The following is a 24,014-nucleotide window of genomic DNA, read 5'->3' as shown; positions in this document are numbered from 1 at the left end:
TCGGAGAAAATGTGAGAATTGCCTATATTAATACACATCCACACACCCAGGCCCGCACAGACTCGTTGGTCCTAGAGAGTAAACACATTCGTCCCAAACCCAGCAATGCTTGGCAGGGCAGAGGCGGGCGGGGACCTGGCTCACGGGGAGGCGGCCTCGCCAGGCGCCACAAAGCCCCGGCGTCCCGCAGGCTGCAGCGTCCCGGGGAGCTGGGCTCGGGCCGCCGGCGGTTGCGCCGGGGAAGCCCCGCGGGGAGAGCACCATGAGGGCTGACTCGGGGGCTCGGCTGCAGGAGGGCCACCTGGTGAGCGGCGAGGGGCGCGTCGGCCTCGAGGGGTGGCGGGTAAACAGCTACACTTGGCGGGGTGGGGGGCGCTAACGAGCTGGGGATCACTAAGGGAGAGCCTTGCTCATGGGGTGCGCGCGTCCGCCCCTCCAGCATTCACAGGAGTGGGACGGAGACCCAGGCGAGGCCGGGACCCAACTCCCGGAGTAGGGGAGAGAGGCCTGGCATGAAGTTTGCGGGGACCTGAGCCCGCGTTGCCACGACGACGCCTCACTTCTCTGAGGCCCAGCGCCCGGCGGGTGCTGGGGCTTCCAGCCAGGCCTCTCATAGACTCCCGCTCCGAGAGGGCAGTAGCTGCCTAGAAAAGATCGTTGTTTGCCTGCGGAGTCCTTTAACCAAGGTCTTCCCTCACGCCTCGCTCCCCGCAAACAAATCACCGCGACCACTCAGGAAACCACGGGAAAGCTGCGATTGCAGCGCCACGGTCGCCGAATCTCTGCTCCTGGGCACATTACCCCAACTCAGAGGCCCCTTTTTTGGCAGGGCTAGCCTGGACTGGCCAATCCAGGTCCCTGCGCGCCTCTCACCCCAACTTACCCACCGGGCGCTGCCCGATGACGCATTGCGCCTGCGCGCGCGACAGAGCCGGGAGGGGTGGGGCGCCCTGTGCTTGCGGGCCGGCGGCTGCCGAGGCCGGCTAAACACAGAATGGGGAAGAATCCTGTGGTAAGCGAGCCTTAGCTACTTTTAGTTGTTAGGATTTTTGTCTTCAGTTGAGCCGTCCTACTTTTGAGGAGTAGAGGTTGGGTCTCTGGGTGGGTGGAACGTCATTTTTGCGGGACTTTTGAAATCAGTTACGTGAACTGAGTCCTTGGATCGATGGCGCGCGTTTCGTAGCATCTGTAGAACAACAGCGCGTTCCCGTGATTGTCATTCTTTTCCAGTTGTAATTTTGACTACTGGATGGTATTACGGGAGCTTGCCTCGTCCTAATCTTGTAGTACTTGGATTAATCTACTGTTCGAACGAATGGATTGCTAAATGGGACAAACTACAAAAATGTCTAAAATTTAACCCTTTTGAATAAATGTCTTATGCAAGCAGCATGAGATACTTGGAACATTAAATTGGCTTCTAGGCATTTCTCTTAGTATCTGATTCTGAAAATACTTCTCAACTGTAATGCTCTCTGACTGCAAACACTTTTCTTATTCATATAAATGAGCGTTTAGAAGGGTTCCCCCCACCATTCTTTCTGCCCTAAAACGCATTCTTCCCAGTATATTCAAGTGGCCTTTTAAAAATTTGTGTTAGTATGTGGTTTAAAACCTCCATTGGTTTCCCATTGAATTAAAACAAAATCCAAACTCCTTGCCTTGGTCTGCAAGGCCCTAACTAAATCTGGCTCCTGCCTACCTCCTTGGCAATTGTGCGGCAGCCTTGCTGTCCTTTTACCTGAAATATTCCAGGCCCAATTTAACCTAAAAATCTTTGCATTTGTTCCGGTTGCTCCTTTCTCATTCAGGTCTCAGCTCAAATATCTCAGAGAAACTTTCCCTAACAAAAGTAGCACTCAGTCTCCTTCATTCATTACGTTTTGTGTGTTTGTGTTTGTGTATATATACACAAGGTATGTATACAAGATATATGTCTTAAATATAGCATATATATGTTACACATGCTGCATATAATATATAGTATATATTATATATATTTAACCTTGTTTCTAATAACCACTAGAATGTAAGTTCCATAAAAGCAGAATTCTCTCCGTTTTGTTCATTAGTGTACTCCTAATGCTTAGAAAAGGGCCTGGCCTAGAGATAGAAAGGAATGTAGGAAGGAAATAATTTTATATGAAATTTAGAATGGGAGAACAAATTTTAAATTGCCCATGTTTCTCATCAGTACCTCCCAGGTTTCACTAATGAACAAGATTATCAAGAGATTTGAAGATCCTGGTCCGATCCATTATATTTTTCTGTCATGTCTGAACAACAGACTTTTGAAAGAAGTGGTTTCGCCGGACATAGTGGTTCACTCTTGTAATCCCACCACGTTGGGAGGCCAAGGTGAGCGGATTACGTGAGGTCAGGAGTTCAAGACCAGCCTGGCCAACATCGCAAAACCCATCTCTGCTAAAAAAACAAAACTTAGCCGGGCATGATGGTGGGTGCCTGTAATCCCAGCTGCTTGGGAGGCTGAGGCAGGAGAATTGCTTGAACCCAGTAGATGGAGGTTGCAGTGAGCCAAGATCGTGCCTTTGCACTTTAGCCTGGGCCACAGAGCAATACTCCGTCTCAAAAAAAAAAAAAAAAAAAGAAAAAAAAGAATAGCTTTATGGTGTTTGGGATACATGAAGTAAAGATGCTCTAGGCTTTTACTTACAAGCAAATTTCTTTTTTTCCCCCACAGCGTCCTCCACGAGCCCTTCCACCTGTGCCAAGGTAAACATAATTTACAGTACTTTCATTATTCAGCTTTAAAAATGGAAAATGAAGACAGTAGAAAAATTAACTAGTATCATTGCAAAATTACAATGATTCTGGAAACTCTTCTGAAAAATTTAGGGATTTTCTGAAATTTTAAAGGTGAAAAATCCTTGAATTATAAGAATAACAGTTATAATTGAATGTTAAATTTAAAAGCCTGAATATCATCATGGTAGGATAATGGATCCATTCCCTTTCTAACTGTTTTAGTGTCTTTTTTTTTTTAAATCAGAATTCTGATCTTTCGTTTGTGAGAATAGTTTCCTCAGAGTTTAAGCTGATTTTAATCAGTGACAAGTAAGAGTTCTTAATCTGCTTAATCCACTTTATTAATAGACAGTAGAGAATATGTATATGTGGGTTCAGAAAATATTGACATTATTTTATTAGTAGTGTTATTAAACAGCTTATTAATTATAAACAGTAAACTAGTCTGTAAACTAGCTATTACATGAAAGCTAATTTTATTTTAAATTTGTAATGATTTAAGTCAGTTTTCACTGTGAATATTAACAGGTTTCTAATTAATTGTTCCTTTTTTGTCTTTGTCCTGCTGATTAAATTTGTTTGGTGTTACATGACATGTTAGTCAAGGTGAGTTAGTTTAATGTGAATATAAAATTTTCTAAATATAGTATTTGGTGTTCAAAAATTAGTTTGATTCCTTGGTTTGTTTATCTTAAAACCGAATCTGAATGGTGTAATTTGTAATTCTACAATATGTTTTTGTCAAATAATCTCCCATGACTACCATTTAAAAATTGTCATTAATACATAGCACTAGATGACCTTGCCATTATAAAAGCACTTCATCCCTGAATGGGGTCACCGAGCACACAACTGTTGGCTAGTTTGTAGCTCTGTAACGAGGACTGCACCTTCCTTTGTCTCATTTAGTCAGAGTAGACAAGGTTATACCATACTAAAAACCCCCAAATCTCAGTGACTTAGTATCACACAGGGTTATTTCTAATTAATACCAACTCCGCTATGGCAAAAACTGGGGACAATTGCCTTTCACTACGTTTTTACTATTGGTATAGCAATCTAGGCTACTTCTTTTTTCTTTTTTTTTTTTTTTTTTTTGAGACAGTATCTTGCTCTGTTGCCCAGGCTGGAGTGCAGTGGTGCAATCTTGGCTCACTGCAATCTCTGCCTCCTGGGTTCAAGTGATTCTTCTGCCTCAGCCTCCTGAGTAGTTGGGATTACAGGCGTGTGCCACCATGCCTGGCTACTTTTTGTATTTTTAGTAGAGACAGTGTTTTGCCATGTTGGCCAGGCTGATGTTGAACTCCTGAGCTCAAGTGATCTGCCCATCTTGGCTTCCCAAAGTGCTGGGATTACAGGCGTGAGCCACTGCGCCTGGCTTGCAATCTAGGCTACTTCTATGCTGTGGTCCCACCATCTTAACATGAGGCTTCCTCAGTCACCACAACAAGGGAAGAGAAGCTGACAGATTACTCACTGGCTCTTTCAACGTTTGGCTCTGAAATGACACAGATCACCTGCTCACAGCCTATAGGCCAGAACCAGTCATAGACCACACCTATGTGCAAGGGGACTGGGAAATGTAGGGGATCAGATGAATATTTGTTGAACCCACTTTCTGTGTCATGGTTTCTAACATTACTGACTCGCAGTGTGCTACTGGTACCACAGTGTGGGTGCTCTCTGGTCTTCTCAATTTCTTGCCTTCTTCCCCTAATCTATAAAAGTTTGCTGGGCCCAGGGAAGAGAGGGAAAATTCTTCCCTGCTAAAAGTTCTCTTCTGATTGTTCTCTGCACTGAATTTTAGGCAGCCTTTTCTGTTGACGTTTTCCCCTGCTTTATAGATGATATTCCACTTAGTCGTCCTAAGAAAAAGAAGCCCAGAACAAAAAACACACCAGGTAAGATGTTATTCTTTGTTGTGTGGGATCACAAGTTTTCCCAGGACCTCAGGCATGGTAAACATCACAGATCAGGGAGAAGTAAGGCCCCAGCAGCCCAGAATCACCACTTCGTTGAGGATAGAATTAAGGCCAGTTAGAAGCAGTGGAATTCCTGGTGGTGGTGAGGTGCAGGGCAGTGGGTAGCCTGAGGAGTATCTGGATGCATTCATGGAATAGAAGGTGGTGCCATCTAAGCTCCTACTTCCATGATATTCCTGAACTCTTTAAGATCTTTTATCCCTAGACAACATACATGGTTTTAAGCTATGATTGATTCCAGACCCTTGAACAAGATACTGAATTTAGAAACACAGAGTTCTTAAATCTCACTTCAGTCAGATTATCTCTACATTAGAGCATGAGTCTGAAAGCATGGCCACATCATCATTTAAATAGTAAAGCTTCAGTCATGAGCAGAACTCGTTTTTGTCCTAGTCATCCACTAATAATCCTGGAAGTTGCATCTGTAACTCTAAACCCAGAACATCTAGAATTCATCATCGCCTTTAGGAATAAATAATTTTTTACATCTCATAATTTTCTGCTAATGGAACCTGCCATTTTCCCAGCACTCAGGCTTGAAACCTCAAGGTTATCTTTACCTGATCCTTTAACTTCACTCTTTACTTGTGACTTCTCACACTCCTAAAAGGTTTCTGTGGTTGCTCTTCCTTTTTTAAAACAAACAACAACAAGAAAAACATAAAAGGAATCATACATACTGTCTTTGTTTCTTAATACATAGAGTTCTATGTATTCTTAAACAGTGACTTCATTGTATTATATGATAAGAATGTACCATAATCACTGGTCTGTTATTTATTTAGGTTATTTCCAATTTTTCTCTCCAACAGTGTTGCAGTTCTGCATAAAATAGTGGCTGGTAGGGAAGAAGTACTTCTGTAGGATGGATTGCTAGCAGTGGAATTGCTAGGTGCAGGATGCGTGCGTTGTTGGTATGATTGACTGCTAAATTACCTTAAGGAAGCTTTAGTTGTTATCTTGCTACCTGTAGAGTCCGAGAGTGTCTCATTCTCTAAATCCTTAACATTGGACAATATCAATCATTAAAATTTTTTTGTTAATGGGCAAAAAGTAGCTTATTTTAGTTTGCATTTCTCTAAATACTAGTGAAGTTAAACATCTTTTCATTTGTTTATTGATACATTTCTATTTCTTTTTTTTCTTTTTTTTGAGATGGAGTCTTGCTCAGTTGCCCAGGCTGGAGTGCAATGCTGTGAATCTTGGCTACCTGCAACCTCCACCTCCTGGGTTCAAGTGATTCTCCTGCCTCAGCCTCCCTGAGTTGCTGGGACTACAGGCGCATGCCACTACACCCGGCTAATTTTTGTATTTTCGGTAGAGATGGAGTTTTGCCATGTTGGTCAGGCTGGTCTTGAACTCCTGACCTCAGGTAATCCGCCCGCTTTGGCCTCCCAAAGTGCTGGGATTCCAGGCATGAGCCACTGCGCCCGGTGCCTTTCTGCTTCTTCTTTTGTGAAGCAGACAAGCAAGGAAGGGAATGCAGTCAGGTAAAATCCAAATCTGCCAAAATGTGTTGAAATTCTTTTAAAAGATTTCATGAGGAAAGAGGTTGAAGTGAATGACCAAATGAAGAGACTGATAAATTACCTGCTAACTCCAATTATCCATGATGACTTTATCATTCTTTAACTTATTAATGAAGGACTTTACTATATAGAGGCTGATGAAAATTCTTAAGGCAAGAGGCAAGTAAGAGAATTCTCTGTCAGTTTTTATTGTGTTTTCCACCTTTTTCAAAGTTCTAGATGTTCTGAAGCAATTTCTCCTCCTCCTGTCTTTTGCTCTTCTTTTTAACCCCCTCTTTTTTTCTTCCTCAGCCTTTCGTATTCCTTCATTTATTTCTTTTCCTAACTTAAATCCCAAAGGTGAAGAGGAAGGAAAGATTTCGGGGACAATTAGTTCTGAAAGAGATGGGGTTATTCTATAGGAAACATTCTAGTTACCTTTTCCTCCATCTTTTTAAAATTCAGTGATCTTTGCTCAAGTAATCTCATTTTTTTCTACTCTGTTTTTCTATAGCAAGTGCTTCTTTGGAAGGTCTTGCTCAGACTGCTGGTCGAAGGCCCTCTGAGGGCAGTGAGCCATCAACTAAAGAACTCAAAGAGCACCCAGAGGCTCCTGTTCAAAGAAGACAGAAAAAGACAAGGCTACCTCTTGGTACGTGAAGAAACCAAGGTTAGGTTGTGATAGCAGTTGTGATTTTGGTGACACGATAAAAACCTCTCTGCTCATTTTTTCCCCCCTATCAATATCCGACAGGTGGTTTCTTGCTTTTATGTTTAAAATATTTACCACTAGAATAACTCCAATGGCTTCAGCCAAGAATACTTTATAGGTCTCTTTTGATCATATATGTATAGATTGTGAGAGGAGGGCGACAAATGCAGGACTAAACAGAAAGTTCAGATCTCAGTGCATAGAAAAACCTAGTAAATGATGAAATGGACATTTCAGATTAGTGGGGAAATGGTAGATTCTGTACTAACAATAACATAATGAAACAACAACTAATATTTGTTCAGTCTTTCTCTGTCCCAGGCAGTTCACAAGGTAAATAAAATACTATACCACTTTTTGGCCTATCAAATTGGCAATGCTTTTTTCTAGTTATAAAATCCAATATTGATGGGAAATGGGTGCACTCATGCTTTTTGCTCATAGGGGCATAGATACAGCCTGTCGGATTTCTGGGAATAGTAGTAAATTCAATAGCTGCAGTAATTAAAGAATGTTAACTGCAACATTATTTATAAGAGTAGAAATTGGTAATGACCCAAATATTTAACGGTGTGATACTGGCTAAATAAATCATACTTTATCCATTTTGTACTCATTAAAAGGATTGTTAGGGTGACACGGATAATCATCAGTTGTGTATTATTAAATCAAAAAACAAAGGTTATAAAATAGTATGTATTGGAGAATCCCATTTTTGTAAAATATACTATGTTAATTTCTTAGGGTTGCCATAAAAAATTACCACAAACTGAGTGACTTAAAACAACAGTTTATTTTTTCATAGTTCTTAGGTGAGAAGTCCAAAATCAAGTTGTCTACAGGACTATGCTCCCTCTGAAGTCTCTAGAAAAGAGTCCTTCCTTGTTTCTTCTAGCCTCTTTTTTTTGTTTGTTTTTTGAGATGGAGTTTCACTCTTACAGCCCAAACCGGAGTGCAGTGGTGCAATCTCAGCTCACTGCAACTTCTGCCTCCTGGGTTCAAGCGATTCTCTTGCCTCAGCCTCCCGAGTAGCTGGGATTACAGGCACCTGCCATGATGCTCAGCTAATTTCATATTTTTTAGTAGAGACAGGGTTTCATCATTTTGGCCAGGCTGGTTTTGAACTCCTGACCTCAGGTGATCCGCCTACTTCGACCTCCCAAAGTGCTGGGATTACAGGCATGAGTCACTGTGCCCGGCCGTTTCTTCTAGCTTCTTATGGTTGTTGATAGTCCTTGGCATTCTTTGACTTGTGGCGGCATAATGCCAATCTCTGCCTCCATCTTCACATTTTTCCTTGTGTATCTGTGTCCACATTTCCCTCTTCTTATAAGGATATCAGTCATTGGATTTAGGGCCCATTCTAATCTAGCATGACCTCATCTTAACTTGATTACATCTGCAAAGACTCTATTTCCAAATAAGGTTACACTCACAGGTATTATGAGTTAGGACTTGAACGTATCTTTTTTTGGAGCACAGTGCAACCCAGAACGTAAATATGTACATACATCTATATATTAAAAAGAATGGAAGAATATAGCAGTGTTGCAGTGGTAGAAGTTTTAGAAGGAGGAAGTATGATTTTTAAAATTTTCTTCCTTCATTTATATTTTACTAATTTTTAATATTTTGAGTGTTATGACTTTTATAATAATTAGAAAAAGGACAAAGGGTTGTTTTGGAGTAAAACTCAGGGAAGGAACAAAGATGGGGAGATTAGTGCTCTCCTATTAACATCAGCCCTTATTCATAATTTATTATAAATTAATTTTCCTAATTACTTGTCCTTCTAGAAAACGGCGTGTCTTGATTGGATGGAAGAATTATAGGAGTAGAAGGGCAGGAACTAGAAAAGTCAGGAGAATGGAACATAATTTTGGAAGGCAAGTTGAAGTGGGATACCACAGTGCCTGGGGGCACTGAGGATCTATGAGGAGAAGGAAGGGGCGGATGATGGCAGAAGAAGGAAAAGAGACAGAAATGGTGCTCAGACTAGTTGTAACAACTCTACAATTTATTTCATTAGTGACAGTAAATGTAGTTTAATTAAAACTCCCTTTTAGTAAGTTAGTTAGGATACAAGTTTAAAAATCAAGATGGATACCAATACCTAGTTTTATAATTTGTGAAAAGTATGTTTACAGAAATGACCTTTTTTAGAAAATTCAGGACCCAACTAAGTTTTGGATCAAAAAGGACCTGTCATTGCCATTCCAAAGTACACCAAGCCTGGCAGGTCAACTTTCTAAATTTCTGGATTTAAAAATTGTGTTTTTGTTTATTTTGTTCAGGATGACCAATGGTAGGCTCTACTGCTTGCATTATATTTCCAGTCCAGGCTGTAAGTATTTTATTACAATAGAATTGTAAGGTCTTGAAGGTATTCCAGGGAACTAGTATTTCCAGATAGGAAGAGTAGCTAGTGGATTAGAAGAAGGCTTCACTGACTCATTTAAACTTCATACCTACCCTGTATACAGAAAAGAGTTAATATAGCAGACCTGAGACTGCTATCCTTGGAAAGGCCTGCTGATAAGATTGGCCCTTAGCTGGCATCTGGGAACTTGGATAATAAACAGCTCCCTACACTGATAGAAAACTTTCCCTAAATTATAAGGTGGCTCACTGTGCATTTGTGCATACAAAGTGATTTTTGCTGAACATCTGCTTCCCTTCTGGGCATCCAGAATTTTGGTATGTGCTAAGCTTATGTGACTAGCCCCTAACCTTGGATACTGTCTCTGATGAACTTCCCTTGTAGAACATGTGTCACATGTGTTGTCACAACTCATTACTGGAGAGATTAGTGCATCCTATTTGACTCCACTGATAGAGGACTCTTGGAAGCTTGTACTTGGTTTCCTCTGGACTTGGTCCATGTGCTTTTTCCTTTTGCTGATTTTGCTTTATATTCATTTGCTGTAGGATACCATAATTGTGAGTGTGATGATTTCCAAGTCCTGTGAGCACTTCTAGAAAGTCAGCGAACCTGGAGATAATCTTGGGAATCTTCAACACAGCCTGGGTGTTGGGTTACTTAATTTTTTTTCATATTGTTTGGCATTACAATTTCAATTTTTACATTAGGAGTTTAGAAGTATAACATTTTTTAGACATTAAAAATTTGTAAGATAGTGAAAATATTTTTGCCCAATTAAAATTCTTGAAGTTCTTTTCTCTTATACAAGTCTTGTACATTACTTTTCTTTTTCTGTTTTAGTTATTTGAAAAGTTAAATTTATTTTGTTTTCAGAATTGGAGACTTCCTCCACTCAAAATAAGGCATCTAGTTCATCTTTATTACGAAATGAAAATGGTATTGATGCAGAGCCAGCTGAGGAGGCAGTTATTCAAAAACCTCGGAGGAAGACAAAGTAAGAATTTATTTTTCTAACTATTCTCCAGGATTACCCTGATACTTTGTCTGGAGTTCCCAGACAGTAGCTTCTCATTAAGTCTTATTACATACTTGTATTTGTGTACCTCTAGGGTAAGTATTATTACAAAAAATCAGTTAAACCAATCTAATGATAAATTTGAGAAGAGTAAACCACTGAGAAAATTTAAAAAATTAAGATTGTACTTAAATAAAAAAACTTCAGAGCCATCTCTTAAAAAGAGGAACACAAATAGAATATATAAGTAGCAAAATTAAACATTAAGGATATTTAAAAATTAAAGATAATGAAATAGGCTATTATGATTTATTTTCTTATGTTAACAGAATTCAAACTATGATTATTTCAGCAATAAGTAAAACTGTGTTTTAGCATTAAGATAAAATGAGTAAAGTATACTTTAAAGAAATAACACTGGAAGGCATATATATAGCACTATTGTTTGTATTTGAAAATGAACCTACAAATAGTGATCAATGTCTGTGTTAGTCCGTTCTCACAATACTAATAAAGACATACCTGAGACTGGGTAATTTATAAAGGAAAGAGGTTTAATTGGCTCACAGTTCAGCATGACTTGGGGGGCCTCAGGAAACTTACAATCATGGTGGAAGGTGGTGAAGCAAACATGCCCTTCTTCACAGGGCAGCAGGAAGGAGCAGAATTAGAGCTGAGTGAAGGGGGAAGCCCCTTATAAAACGATCAGATCTCCTGAGAACTCACTATCACCAGAACAGTCCCTTGACAGGTGGGGATTATTACAATTCAACATGAAATTTTGGGTGGGGACATAGCTAAATCATATCAGTGTCTACAGAGAATCATACAATTTTAAATTTGGAAAGAAGCTTACAGATTAGTTCAGTCACTTCAATTTTCAAATGAGAAAACTGAAGCCCTCAGAAATGTAAGTGACTTGCTGCACATAATAGTTAATAACAGATTTATTTGAGTAAAAATCAAATTTCTTAACTCCAAGTCCAGGGCTTTTTCCATTATATTTATAGCTAGTTCCGTATGTAAGTCTGTGAGTATTCAATAATCATCCATTTTTCATATATACTTCTTTATTACAGGAAAACCCAACCAGCAGAATTACAGTATGCCAATGAGCTAGGAGTAGAAGATGAAGACATTATCACTGATGAGCAAACTACTCTGGAACAGCAGTCTGTATTCACTGCACCCACTGGCATTAGCCAGCCTGTAGGCAAAGTATTTGTGGAAAAAAGCCGTAAGTAGATGCCTTGTTTTAGAATATGAACTCTTAAAAATTGTACAAGGATATCCTTTATACTTCTGGAAATCTGAATTAAGGAATTAAGCAAAACTATGTACAACAATTTATACACAAAACTAGTCATCATGCTATGATTCATGAGAGTGAAAAACTGGAAACAACCTAAATGTGAAATAGGAGAGGAATGATTTCAGTAAGTTGTGGTGTATCTATATAATAATATTCTTCACCATTAAATATCATGTTTAGGGAGAATTTTTCATTTTATGGAAAGATTCTGATAAAAGAGCATGTACACATGTGTACACACACACACAGTTTGATCTATATACATAGGACAAAAGACTTGAAGGAAATAGGCTCAAATATTAATGCTGGTTGTTTCTGGATTTATGGGGTTATGGGTAATGTAAAGATCTTCCCCACCCCTGCCTGATTCTTTATTCTTTCTTGTACTTTACCAGCTTCCTGCAATTGGTGGTAGTTGTGGTGGGACAGATAATGATATAAATTCTACATCTGAAAATTAGAGAGAAAATACATGATGATACTATCATATTAAATAAGAAATACAACATTATAGCTGTATATTCTTTTGGAAAATAGTGCTGACATTGTATAATGTATACTGGCTATGAGACTAGGTTTGCAGTGTATTTTAGCTCAGGCTGTTATAACAAAATACCACGGACTGAGTGACTTAAACCACAGACATTTATTTCTCACCGTTCCTAAAACTAGGACGTCCAAGACAAGGTTCCAGCAGATCCGGTTACTGGAGAAGGCCCCTTCCTGGCTTGCCAGTGGCTGCCACTGTGTTGTCATGTGGCAGAGAGAGCTCTGGTGTGTCTTCCTCTTCTTAAAAAGACACTCATCTCATCATGGGAGCTTCATCCTCATGACTTCATCAAAATCTAATTACCTCCCAGTGACCTCACACTCACTGGGGGGTTAGGGCTTCAACATATGCATTTTTGGGGGACACATTCAGTCTATAACACAGTGTTTAAGAAAAACCTACTCAAAGCATGATCATGACTGTATACTACCATGGATATGTTAAGGATATGCTGCCTAAAGAACTCATCTAAAACATAAAGGTTAGTCCTTAAAATTTACAATTTAGATTTTGTATGCATTGCTTTAGAACTCTACTTCATAAGATCCCATCTAAGGGATCTTGCAGTTCTTGGCCAATAAGAAACCTGTGGTCTCTGGCTGACTTACCCAGTGTCTCACAGTTGGTTAGGGTGGAACTGGGACTTGAACTGTGGTTTTATGACTTCTAGTCATGTGGTTTTATTCATCTACCATGTGGCCATTTAATTTACTCCAGTTCTTTTTCAAGCAGTATCACTTAATCCTCATTTTTATTCTTATTTCACTTAGCATAGAAATTTCCCTGCTAGAGTAACTGGCCATAACTGGCCATAAAAGGCACCAGTGGTTCTGCTGTCTGCCCGGAAGTTGTCTTTTCTTAGGGAAAATTGTCACACCCCCGTCTTTCATCCTCCAAAACACCTGCGAACTGGGTTTGGTGAGGATAATTGAAATGGAACCTTTCCTGCTTCCTGAGGTCTATTTGTGGATTACTAGATATACAGGAAGGAGCCTCTGAATCAACAGTAAAAAGGCTAAAGCCCTGCTCATACAATATTGCAGTGCTGACTCTTGAACTGATGTTCTTCACAGGAATGTTCTAAAGAGAAATTTATGAAGCAGCCCATTTCTTTCCTGTCATCCCAGAAAGCCATGCTACACATCCTGACATCTTTTTCTAAGAAATTTAAAGTAGTTTTCAAATATTGACTTACCTTGGTAGTATAGGCATATAAACTTTAATACTTCTAAAGTCTCTAAATTAGAATTTTGTAGACTAGGTCATGTTAAAGGTTTCTAGACTTTATTCTGGTTGAAAGTTCATTATTTTTTATTAAATATAATTGATTTCTGAAATTGTTACTTCACTTTGGATTGAGAAGAAAATACACTGACATTGCTTATTTTTCTTCAAGATGAAAAATTATGTTTTAGGAACCCAAAGTAAAGATCTTTCTGAAATAGGTGCTGAGTCAAGGAGAATTTTCAGATAGAACAGCAATATTTCAGTCTTAGTTTGCAGCTTCCTGAGTGTGGAATTAAAAAAAAAAAAAAAAAAAAAAAAAGAAAGGGCTACCAGGGTTCTCTCTCCCTAGTTGTTAGTAATTACATTATGTGTTCTTAGGGAGATTCCAGGCTGCTGACCGTTCAGAGTTGATAAAGACCACAGAAAACATAGATGTGTCAATGGACATGAAGCCTTCCTGGACCACCAGAGATGTGGCACTTACGGTGCACCGGGCTTTCAGGTGGCTGCTTTTGTTGGACTTTTCTTAAATGTTAACTGAGTTCCGTAATTAAAGAAAAAAATAGCCTATTGGTTGTTCAATATGGTTAACGAAATGACCACTTAAAATGGTAGGTAGGTGTTTTTTTTTTTTTTTTTTTTTGAGATGGAGTCTCGCTCTGTAGCCCAGGCTGGAGTGCGGTGGCCGGATCTCAGCTCACTGCAAGCTCCGCCTCCCGGGTTTACTCCATTCTCGTCTCAGTCTCCCGAGTAGCTGGGACTAGAGACGCCCGCCACCTCGCCCGGCTAGTTTTTTGTATTTTTTAGTAGAGACGGGGTTTCACCATGTTAACCAGGATGGTCTCGATCTCCTGACCTCGTGATCCGCCCGTCTCGGCCTCCCAAAGTGCTGGGATTACAGGCTTGAGCCACCGCACCCGGCCGGTAGGTGTATTTTTTAAACATCCTATTGGAATTGAATGATCTACCTATCAGTGTAACTAAAAAGAAAGAGCTTGCTTTTACTTGTCATGAAATGTTGAATTTTATTCTTGTATATGAAGAGATTTTAAACATGTTTTAGCTTTTTACTTTAGTAATTCATGTATAATAATCAAACCCTTTACCATTCAGGATGATTGGTCTCTTTTCTCATGGATTCTTGGCTGGCTGTGCTGTGTGGAATATTGTTGTGATATATGTTCTAGCAGGAGATCAGCTATCCAACCTCTCAAACCTTCTGCAACAATACAAGACTCTAGCGTATCCATTCCAGAGTCTTCTGTACTTGCTTTTGGCTCTGAGTACAATTTCAGCTTTTGACAGGTAATGCCTGTGACTCCAGATCTGTCTAACTTCTTCAGAAGGAAATGCTGAGCAAAATGTGTCACTGACCATGACAGTTTTCAAAATAGAATTATAGAGTATCAATATTACTTCAAAAAGTTTTAAGGCCAGTCTACTTCTGTTCTTTTTTGAGGGGATGAGACTGTTGTAAACAAAATATTTACAAAAGACTTCACCCATTCCAGCATCAGTTCATAAGTCCAAAATTTCATCCAAATGTAGTCAACTCAGAAGTTCCTAAATATCATCTAAATCAGGTATAGGTAAGACTCAGAGCATTTGTATTTGTCTCCCAGCACTGCTGTAACAAAGTACCACACACTGGCTGGCTGAAAACGGCACATTTATTCTCTCGCGGGTCTGGAGGCGAGCAGTCTGCAATCAGGATGTGGCCAGGGTTGAATCCTTTTTCGAGGGCTCTGAGGGAGAGTCTGTTTCATGCCCTTCCCCTCACTTCCAGTGGTTGCTGACAATCCTTGGCATTCCTTGGCTGTAGATGCATCATTCCAATATTTGCCTCTATCGTCACACAGCGCTTTACCCCTGTGTATCTCTGTATCTGTATCTCTTCTAATAAGGACACCAGTCATACTGGATTAGGGTTCATCCTAATGACCTTATCTTAACTTTATTACATCTGCAAAGACCCTGCTTCCAAATAAGGTCACATTCATAAGTACTCCAGGTTAGTTCAACATATCTTTTTGGGAACACAATTTAACCCGTTTAAAAAAAAAAAACCCACCTAATTAGAGCCTAATGATATGGGCAATAGAAAGAGGTAGAAACTAATGAAATTTTGTTTATCAAGTTTAAGTTTCTTTAGAATGTCTTAACCCCAAAGGAATGTTGTCCAAAGTAGTCTAGTTAGATGTTTGATGTGGCCTTTGTAAATAAGATAATTTTGTCATGTGTGTTATGTATACACTGTAGCTACTTAAAACCTAGTAATAGTATATGTGGTAGCATTAGAATAGAGAAGGAAAAAACTGTTGTCAAGAAAGTAAAGTTTTGTTAAAAAGTTTACAACTGCACTGTGACAAGAAGCTTTTATATTTTCTAGGATTGACTTTGCTAAAATGTCAGTAGCAATCCGAAATTTTTTGGCCCTGGATCCTACAACTTTAGCATCTTTCTGTGAGTAAACAGTTTAACTTGGTAACTGTGTAATACTTGAGTTATACCATAATTTTGAACCAGGAAAAATGTTAATTTTTTTTTTAAAGTTGTATTACTGCTCCTTATAAACATTACCTATAGATGGTCAGTGAATTTGTAATTAGAAACATAATAGGCATAATGTTGATAGAATTATTTTTCAATAGAGGTTCATCTGAATAACTTTGAAAAGCTTAATTTATTGTACTATATTACTTACTTTTTAACTTTTGTATTTTCTACTTGACATTAAACAGATTCAGATGGTACGGCCTTTTAATAACAAACACTATTTTATATCTTTCTGATTATTTGGAATGCATTTTGTTCTAAGTTTTGAGAATATTAATAAAACTAATTTTAGGACCTTGAGCAAGTCATTTAACTTTTAAAAAGATCTAGGTTCTTGTCAGTTCTAATGATGAAACAGTGAACGTCTCAAAAGATCCTTCTGCACCTGTTGTTCTCAAAAATTTATATAAGGATATCTGGCCTATTGAAATATGTTTATTTGGTAAAATAAATTTCTTTTATATCATCAGTCACCAAAGTACAGATTATTTTCGATATTAATCTATAAATTCAAAATAAACCAGGTTGTTAAAAATTATTAGTAATTTCATTTATCTTTTTTTCAGTGTACTTTACTGCTCTTATACTATCTCTGAGTCAGCAAATGACAAGTGACAGAATCCACCTTTACACACCTTCTTCTGTTAATGGTAGCCTCTGGTAAGAATTCACAATGACATTAGCAATTGTTAATGGCAATAACAGCAATTTTTCTTATCCTTCCATTCTTTTTCATCTACAAATAATGAAGGCTCTGTTTTTGTTTCCAAATCTATGGCAAGAAAATACTTATTCCTTTGGTTAATGGGTAACTATTGTTATATTCACCTGCATTTTTAAAGAAATATCTTCCTTTTAAAATCTGTTTTAGATCTTCAAGTTATAGTTTTTTCTTGTTTGTTGCTGTTGTTGTTGTTGTTGTTTTTTAAGATGGAGTCTCGCTTTGTCGCCCAGGCTGGAGTGCAATGGCACTATCTCGGCTCACTGCAACCACCGCCTCCTGGGTTCAAGCGATTCTGCAGCCTTAGCCTCCTGAGTAGCTGGGATTACTTAGGCACCCGCCTGGCTAATTTTTGTATTTTTATAGAAATGGGGTTTCACCATGTTGGCCAGGCTGGTCTTGAACTTCTCATCTCAGGTGATCCACCTGCCTTGGCCTCCCAGAGTATTGGGATTATAGGTGTGAGCCACTGCGCCCAGCCAAGTTATAGTTTTACAATAAGTCATCATATGATGGACGGAAGGAGCCCTGCATTCTTACCCACTATCAGAGAGTTTCATACCCCAGAACAGTGATAGGAGTGAGTAGCTGGGATAGATTCAGAAAACCAAGCAATGCTAGAAAGAGCAGAATAGGGAGAGCCAACATCTGCAAATCAGTGGCCAGCCATGAAGTTGACAGGATAGCTGAGATTCTAGTTCATTAAACTCAGAGAAGCAATCTTTTTTTTTTTCCCCCAAATGCTGAATGTGGCATCCAAAAGTAGTCTTTTTTGAGAGAGTGGCTAGGGACATTAGGTAAAGAAAAAGCAAATATACTTTATTGATGAGTAATGTCATGGTAGTTGGAAGGAAAACTTTTAGAAAATTTTCTTGGGAATACTAACTTTGCATTTATGTGAATGTATAGAGCAGATCTGTTTAGAGTTTAACCTTTGAACCCTTGTTCTCATTATATATGTGGTATATTTTACAGGGAAATTATATTTTCTTTCACGCTTTACTTGTTATTTCTCTAGGAGATGACTGCTGTTTTTTCTTGAAGTTCCTAAAATAGATATATTTGTATATATGAACCAAACTGAAGGTACTTCTAATGAGTATTTCTACCTTTTTAGGGAAGCAGGAATTGAGGAACAGATTCTCCAGCCATGGATTGTGGTGAATCTCGTGGTGGCTCTGCTGGTTGGATTATCTTGGCTATTTTTGTCTTATAGGCCAGGCATGGATCTTAGTGAAGGTATTAAAGAAAAAAATAGTATAAGAATATCCTGAAATCTTCTATAATGGTTTTATAAACCTCCTTTTAATATGTATAGCTTATAATATTCCAGTCACAAAGACACATTTAAATTAAAATAATACAAGCAGAGAGAAAATAAAGTGGTGTAACAGAATGCCAAGAGAAGCAGGGAGGAGTGCCTAGGAGGGCTGGAGTCTGGAACTACTTAGTGAGGGGCGTCTGTGGCCCTTGTGCATATTCAGAAGGTATTTCTTCTCTTGGAACCCTTCAAGTAATTTAGAAAAAGTCTTTGCTCTTTACTTCTCTTAGTTTCCTGCTGATGAAAGTATCTCTTAATTTTGAAATAAATCATGCTTCGTCTACATAGCCTTTCTGTCAGACACATACTCAAGTTAATTATTCTTACCTCCTCTATTTGGTACAAATTCGTAACTCTTCATTGTCTAACACAGTGTTTAGTACTCTTACTTTTAACATGCTCAGTGTGCAGTGATTCACTCATCTCTAGTTCCCAGACCCCTTCTGGAACACCTGAAGAAGAATCATCATATTAGCGAACTGCTAAACTTTTATGCTACTTGAGGAACTTTTTAGTATTTGTATTGTAAATTGTGTTTGCTTGGGCAGTGTTCAACAGTTTGACCCTTGAACATCTTTTATGGATATTTTCTTGACCTTGGTTATTATTTTATTTTTGATTTGATCAACTATTTACAACCCATCTGCCTCAGAAGCCTTAGCATGGAGAATTTCGCCAACATCTATGCTAAGTAATAGTTTAAATGTAGAAAATGTCAGCTAATAACATTCTACATTGTGGCTGGCATCAAAACTGCATCTGGATTTTGCAGTATTCAGTCTAAATCATAAAGTGTGTGTTACTTAGTATTTCCAGAATCCTGTTCTTTTAAGGCCATGTTAGTCATACAACATGTAGATTTTAAAAGTAAGTATAAAATGAGTGATAATACCTGGCTTATTGGGTTGTTTTGATGATGAAATGGGATGACCCATTTAAACTATCCTGGCACATATCTCTTGTTAGTTCTAGGTCCTTCCTCTGTATCTGTCCCCTATATTTTAGATGATCCCATCACTGTAGAATTAGACCTTTTAGCTGTTTAATGATCTTTGATTATCTAAGTGACTTAAATTTCCAGGTAGGATTTTGTGTATTGTCCCTATTATGTTTTACTTTTAAGGGGTTCATAATTTAAAATTTAAATATTTTAAAATGTAAAACTTGTACATTTGTTATCAGCTTACCTTTGAAATCAGATTTCACTGTCAAGAAATCTATTGAGGGCTTTCTATGTCAATTTTTAAAAGACTATAAATAAGCTATACAACTCTGTTGGAGGCACTGGGAAACAATTTTATGATCTGTTCATTTTCTTCTCCAGAGTTAATGTTCTCCTCAGAGGTGGAAGAATATCCTGATAAAGATAAAGAAATCAAAGCCTCTTCATAATACCAGCTAACCTTTGGAAGAATAGTGACTCAGTATTTGTCCCACTTTTGATTTTAAATGTATTTTTATAAGATGTATACATGTGTATTTGTAATAGATTTTTTTGATTATATAATACTGAAACATCTCTCAATATTATGAAAAATGTTAAAATTGTATTTGTTATTTATGTCCAAATATTAATTTGTATAGCATTATCATCTTAATGACAAAGGGAATAATGAACTAGAAACCAGCAAGTGAAAGTGTTTATTTCCTATTTTCTCAAAACAGTTGTATTTGTAACTATTATCTTAAAAAGCACTGGTTGAGAAAAAGCCATAACTTAAATAGTGTTATAAAATATATATCAAGTTTAAACATAAATTTAGTGAATATGGTAGAAGGGGAAAAAAGCCTTCATTTTTGACCTCCCCTTACTGAATAAATTGAAATATGAAATTTATCTTTTCTGAAACTGGCTTAGTGATTGAGTATCATGTAATAATTATAATTTAGCTTTAAAGATGCTTTACATCATGGCCAATAAAAAGGGAATGTATCTTCTGTTTGAAGAATTTTATAATGTAAAATTTTTACCTAGAAGTAACTAAAAAGTTGCTTCTTACTATAATTTGTACTACTGGTTCTCATATCTAGTTGTACATCAGGATCATAGAGGGAGCTTTTAAAAAATCTATGTAGTAAAAGAGGCTGAGCAGGGCAAGACTCGGGAATAAAGGAGAGACCTGTGAGCTTGTGGGCTCCCAGTTGACATCTGCAACATTCCTGTGTCTCTTTTTTTTGAGTGACAAGAAATAGGAGTGGAAATTCACCATCTCTGTACTCCAGCTCTTTGTCAGACAGGTTTCTGGCTTTCCAGGAAATCCCACTCTTGAGATAGGGTCCTGCACTGGAAAAGATCTCTTCAGAACTATATCCAGTGATACCTCAGCTGTTGTGTGTGAGACCCTAGAGCTCAAGATGAGGAGAAGACTAGTTATGGGAAAAAAATGTTTCAAAGGCTGTTAAGCACATCAATAAGACTATTGGGCCTACCTTGATTAGCAAGCAACTGAATGTTACGGAACAGAAGAGGATTGACGAATTGATGATAGAGATGGTTGACCCTGAGAATAGGTCTAAATTTGCTGTGAACTTTATACTAGGAATCTCTTTTGCTGTTTGTAAGGCTGGAGCTGCCGAAAAGGGATTCTCCCTGCTGTCACAGAATTGTCAATTTGCTGGCAATTCTGAAGGCATCCTGCCAGTTCCAGCTTTCACTGTGACCAGCAATGGTTTTCATTCTGGCAATAAGCTGGCAGTATAGGAGTTCATAATCTTCCTCGTCAGCAAACTTCAGGAAAGCCATGCTCATTGGAGCCAAGACTTGGCACACTTGAGCAGTGTCATCAAGGAGAAATGTGAGAAAGCTGCTGCCAATGTGGGGGATTGTGGTAGGCTGTATAATGTCTCCTAAAGATGTCCATGTCCTAATCCCTGGAACTTGTGAATATACTACTTTACATGGCCAAAGGGATTTGCAGATATGATTAAGGTTATGAACCTTAAAACAGGGACATTGTCCTGTATTATCCAGAAAGGTCCAGTGTAATCTTATGAGTCCTTAAAAGCAGACAAGAAAGCCTTTTATGTCTGTGGTCAGAGAGGTCATTGCTGGCTTTGAAGATGGAAGAGGGGGCCATGAGCCAAGGAGAGTGATGACCTCACAGCTGAGTATGGCCCTTGGCCGACAATGAGCAAGGAAATGGATTTCAGTCACATAACTGCAAGGAACTGAATTCTGTGAGTATCCCAAATGAGTAAAACAAATCCTCCCCTAGAGCCAAGAAAGGAATGCAGCTCTGTGGATACCTTGGTTTTGGCCTGGTGCTGCCCATGTCAGACTTTTGACATACAGAGCTATAAGATAGCAAGTGTATGTTGACTAAGCTGCTAAATTGGTGGTGATTGGTTATGGCAGCAATAGAAAGCTAATATAACAATAGAAAGCTATATATAGCAATAGAAAGCTATATATCTTAGAGAATAAAGAAGGCTAGAGCTGCTGTGGAATGCACTTGGGAAAGCTGGCTACATTGATAATATGTAACTGGCATGGGCATAGTTGCCTTGAATCCTTCCAGGTCTGGGACGTACAACTTAGACTTCAGATCTCCTAATGACCCAGGAGGCACATAAACCCGAGCAGCTGGTAGCCCTGTATAAACGCAATGTTTTCCCTGATGAAGGACTTGTACTGAGAACTCAATGTTTTCTCTGATGTTTCTGGTGTCTCTCAAAGATTGTTTGACCGTGATGACTGGGAAGTTTGGAAGAAGTTCACTGCTAATGCATGTCTCCAGGAAGTAGGGAATGATCTCACAGTGACACTTGAGGCACATTGCTAAGGCTGTCGATGATAATTCATGTAACTTTCTCCAGCTTACAGTGGACTAGGTTGACATGCAAGTTGATTCAGTCCAATTGGTAAGGCATCATGGTTTCTCATTACTCACTGACTTAAAATACTTTTATTGCCAATCTGGTGAGGCACTGCCCTGGATAGATAACACAGGGGCACCTCGCTGATCAAAGCCCTTGGCCAGGTACAAAAAGCTCAGTTTCTAAAACTCTGTCATTTCAATAATGTTATAAATTGAATCATACAGTATGTAATTTTATGGGATTGACTTTTTTTCTGTTCATCTCTTTTTTTCTGAGTCATCTCAGCTGTTGTGTGTATCAATAGTTCATTTCTTTTTACTGTTTTGTTTGGTTTAACTCATTGACCTATTGAAGGATATCTGGGCTCATTCCAGTCTGAATAATGCTGCTGTGAACATTCATGTACAAGTTTTTGTGTGAACATTAAGTTTTCATTTCTCTGATATAAATGCCCAGGAGTGAAATTGATGGGTTGTATGTAGTTACATATTTAGTTTTTAAAGAAACTGCCAAGCTGTTTTCCAGAGTTGGTGGTACCAACTAATTTCCCATGACAATTTTGTGAAGAGTCCAAACTAGTTTTGCTTTAGAGTGTCTCACCTACATTTTTGAATTGTCTGACATTTTCCTAATGACATCATGTAATTTGTTCCTCAGTCTCCTAAATTTCCTGTAGACTGGAGGTTAGGTCAAGCAGTTTGATTAGATTTTTTACAAAAATAAGATAACTTCATCTGTGATGCTGTTTACTTTATGTTGCATAACATGAACCCTAGGAACAGAGTGAGCTGCTGGACAGCAAGTTTCATTGGGTGCAGTAATTAACACACCACATAGTATAAATCTGAAATAATGACAAACGTGTTAAGGGCCTTGGGATATTGGGCCATGTACTCTAGGAGCGCAAGGTGAGTTGCAGGTTCCTGCCCCTAAAGAACTCTTATCTTTTGAGATTAGCAACTAATAGTGTGAGCCCACTAACAGGATGTGAAAGTTGTCAAAATCAAGTTGTAGTCATTGTGTTAAAAATCCTAACAAATAGAGCTGGGGAAGGCCATGAAAGGAGGATTTTCATGCACAGATGCCTGATAATGAGGACTATCATAAAAGACTGCACAAAACCACACCTTGCACAAAGGCCATCACAACCTGACACACAAAAAAGACTTCTATGAGGACATTTGCCCAGCAACTGCCTGTCCAATGTCCAAAAGGCAACATCCTTGTTATTGATCCTTGTAGCCAAGGATAATTCTCTCAAAACAATCATTTTTGCTTTAAAAACCATTGTCTTCCTTTACCTCCCTGAATATGCACATAGTTTACTGTGGCACTTGTATTCTCATTGCAATGCCATTCCTGAATAAACATTTTCTTTCAGAGAGTCTGCCTCTCTGTTATTTAGGCTGACAAGGATATGCCAAGAAGTAGCTTGGATACAGCAGTTAACTCTGCCTTTAGGGTATGTGTGTATGGGGATATAGGAGTTAACTAAAAGCTGACCTTTGAGCTGGTCCTTGAATAAAAGAAATAGATTCCAAAAATAAGAGGAATAAATAATGATCCTAAGCTAGGAGAGTACATTTTGTAGACCTTTGGTTTCCATATTAAGAAATTTAGATTTTTGTGTACAATAAAAAAGTTCTGGAATTACCTGGTTTTGTTCTGTTGGTATTTATTTAAATTTTTAATTTAACTTTTATTTTAGGTTCAAGGGTACATGTCCAGGTTTGTTATATAGGTAAATTTTGTGTTGTGGGGGTGTACAGATTATTTCATCACCCAGGTAATAAGCCTAGTACCCAAAAGGTAGTTTTTGATCCTCTCCCTCCTTCCATCCTTCACCGTCAAGTAGGCCCCAGTGTCTGTTGCTCTCGTCTTTGTGTCCATGTGTTCTGGTTGTTTAGCTCTCATTTTTAAGTGAGAACATGTGGTATTTAGCTTTCTGTTTCTGTGTTAGTCTGCTTAGGGTAATGGTCTTCAACTCCATCCGTTGCTGCAAAGGACTAATACGGGGGTAGTGAAAGGGACGGATGACAGCAGGTTGGCAGAGCTATGAGTAAATCATTGCAATTGTCTCGTGTGTGAGATGTCCCAAACTAGGTGCCATAAAGGGAAAGGTACGATTCAGATATTTAG

At 38.6% G+C, this 24,014-nt stretch overlaps 1 protein-coding gene across 3 annotated transcripts; it reads left to right on the top strand.

Moving 5' to 3' along the window:
• Positions 1 to 158: 158 nt before the first annotated feature.
• On the top strand, positions 159 to 23,529 carry TMEM237 (transmembrane protein 237). 3 transcript variants are annotated; one of them, XM_003907812.5, is made up of 13 exons: positions 159 to 304; positions 2,702 to 2,733; positions 3,368 to 3,372; positions 4,611 to 4,667; positions 6,774 to 6,911; positions 10,228 to 10,348; positions 11,449 to 11,606; positions 13,837 to 13,960; positions 14,572 to 14,763; positions 15,848 to 15,921; positions 16,581 to 16,674; positions 17,853 to 17,974; positions 19,381 to 23,529. In XM_003907812.5, the coding sequence occupies exons 1-13, from the start codon at positions 263 to 265 to the stop codon at positions 19,446 to 19,448; spliced, it is 1,227 nt and encodes a 408-aa protein (XP_003907861.1). In that variant the 5' UTR covers positions 159 to 262; the 3' UTR covers positions 19,449 to 23,529. The 3 variants fall into 3 exon arrangements, with proteins under 3 accessions (XP_003907861.1, XP_021779575.1, XP_003907860.1); XM_003907811.5 differs by lacking the exon at positions 159 to 304 and adding an exon at positions 895 to 1,012; XM_021923883.2 differs by lacking the exon at positions 14,572 to 14,763.
• The last annotated feature ends 485 nt before the right edge of the window (positions 23,530 to 24,014 follow it).

Source organism: Papio anubis, chromosome 10 (assembly GCF_008728515.1).
Source record: "Papio anubis isolate 15944 chromosome 10, Panubis1.0, whole genome shotgun sequence".
Classification (NCBI taxonomy): domain Eukaryota; kingdom Metazoa; phylum Chordata; class Mammalia; order Primates; family Cercopithecidae; genus Papio; species Papio anubis.
Note: the sequence above shows the minus strand (reverse complement) of the source record. Positions and strands in the feature narration are given on the sequence as shown.

What these genes read in the sequence shown, in the direction of transcription:
- TMEM237 (XM_003907812.5), top strand. Translation starts at nt 263, where the DNA reads ATGAGGGCTGACTCGGGGGCTCGGCTGCAGGAGGGCCACCTG. An exon ending in CAGAACAAAAAACACACCAG is followed by an intron (nt 4,668 to 6,773) that starts GTAAGATGTTAT and finishes GTTTTTCTATAG; the next exon opens with CAAGTGCTTCTTTGGAAGGT. An exon ending in ACGGTGCACCGGGCTTTCAG is followed by an intron (nt 13,961 to 14,571) that starts GTGGCTGCTTTT and finishes TTTACCATTCAG; the next exon opens with GATGATTGGTCTCTTTTCTC.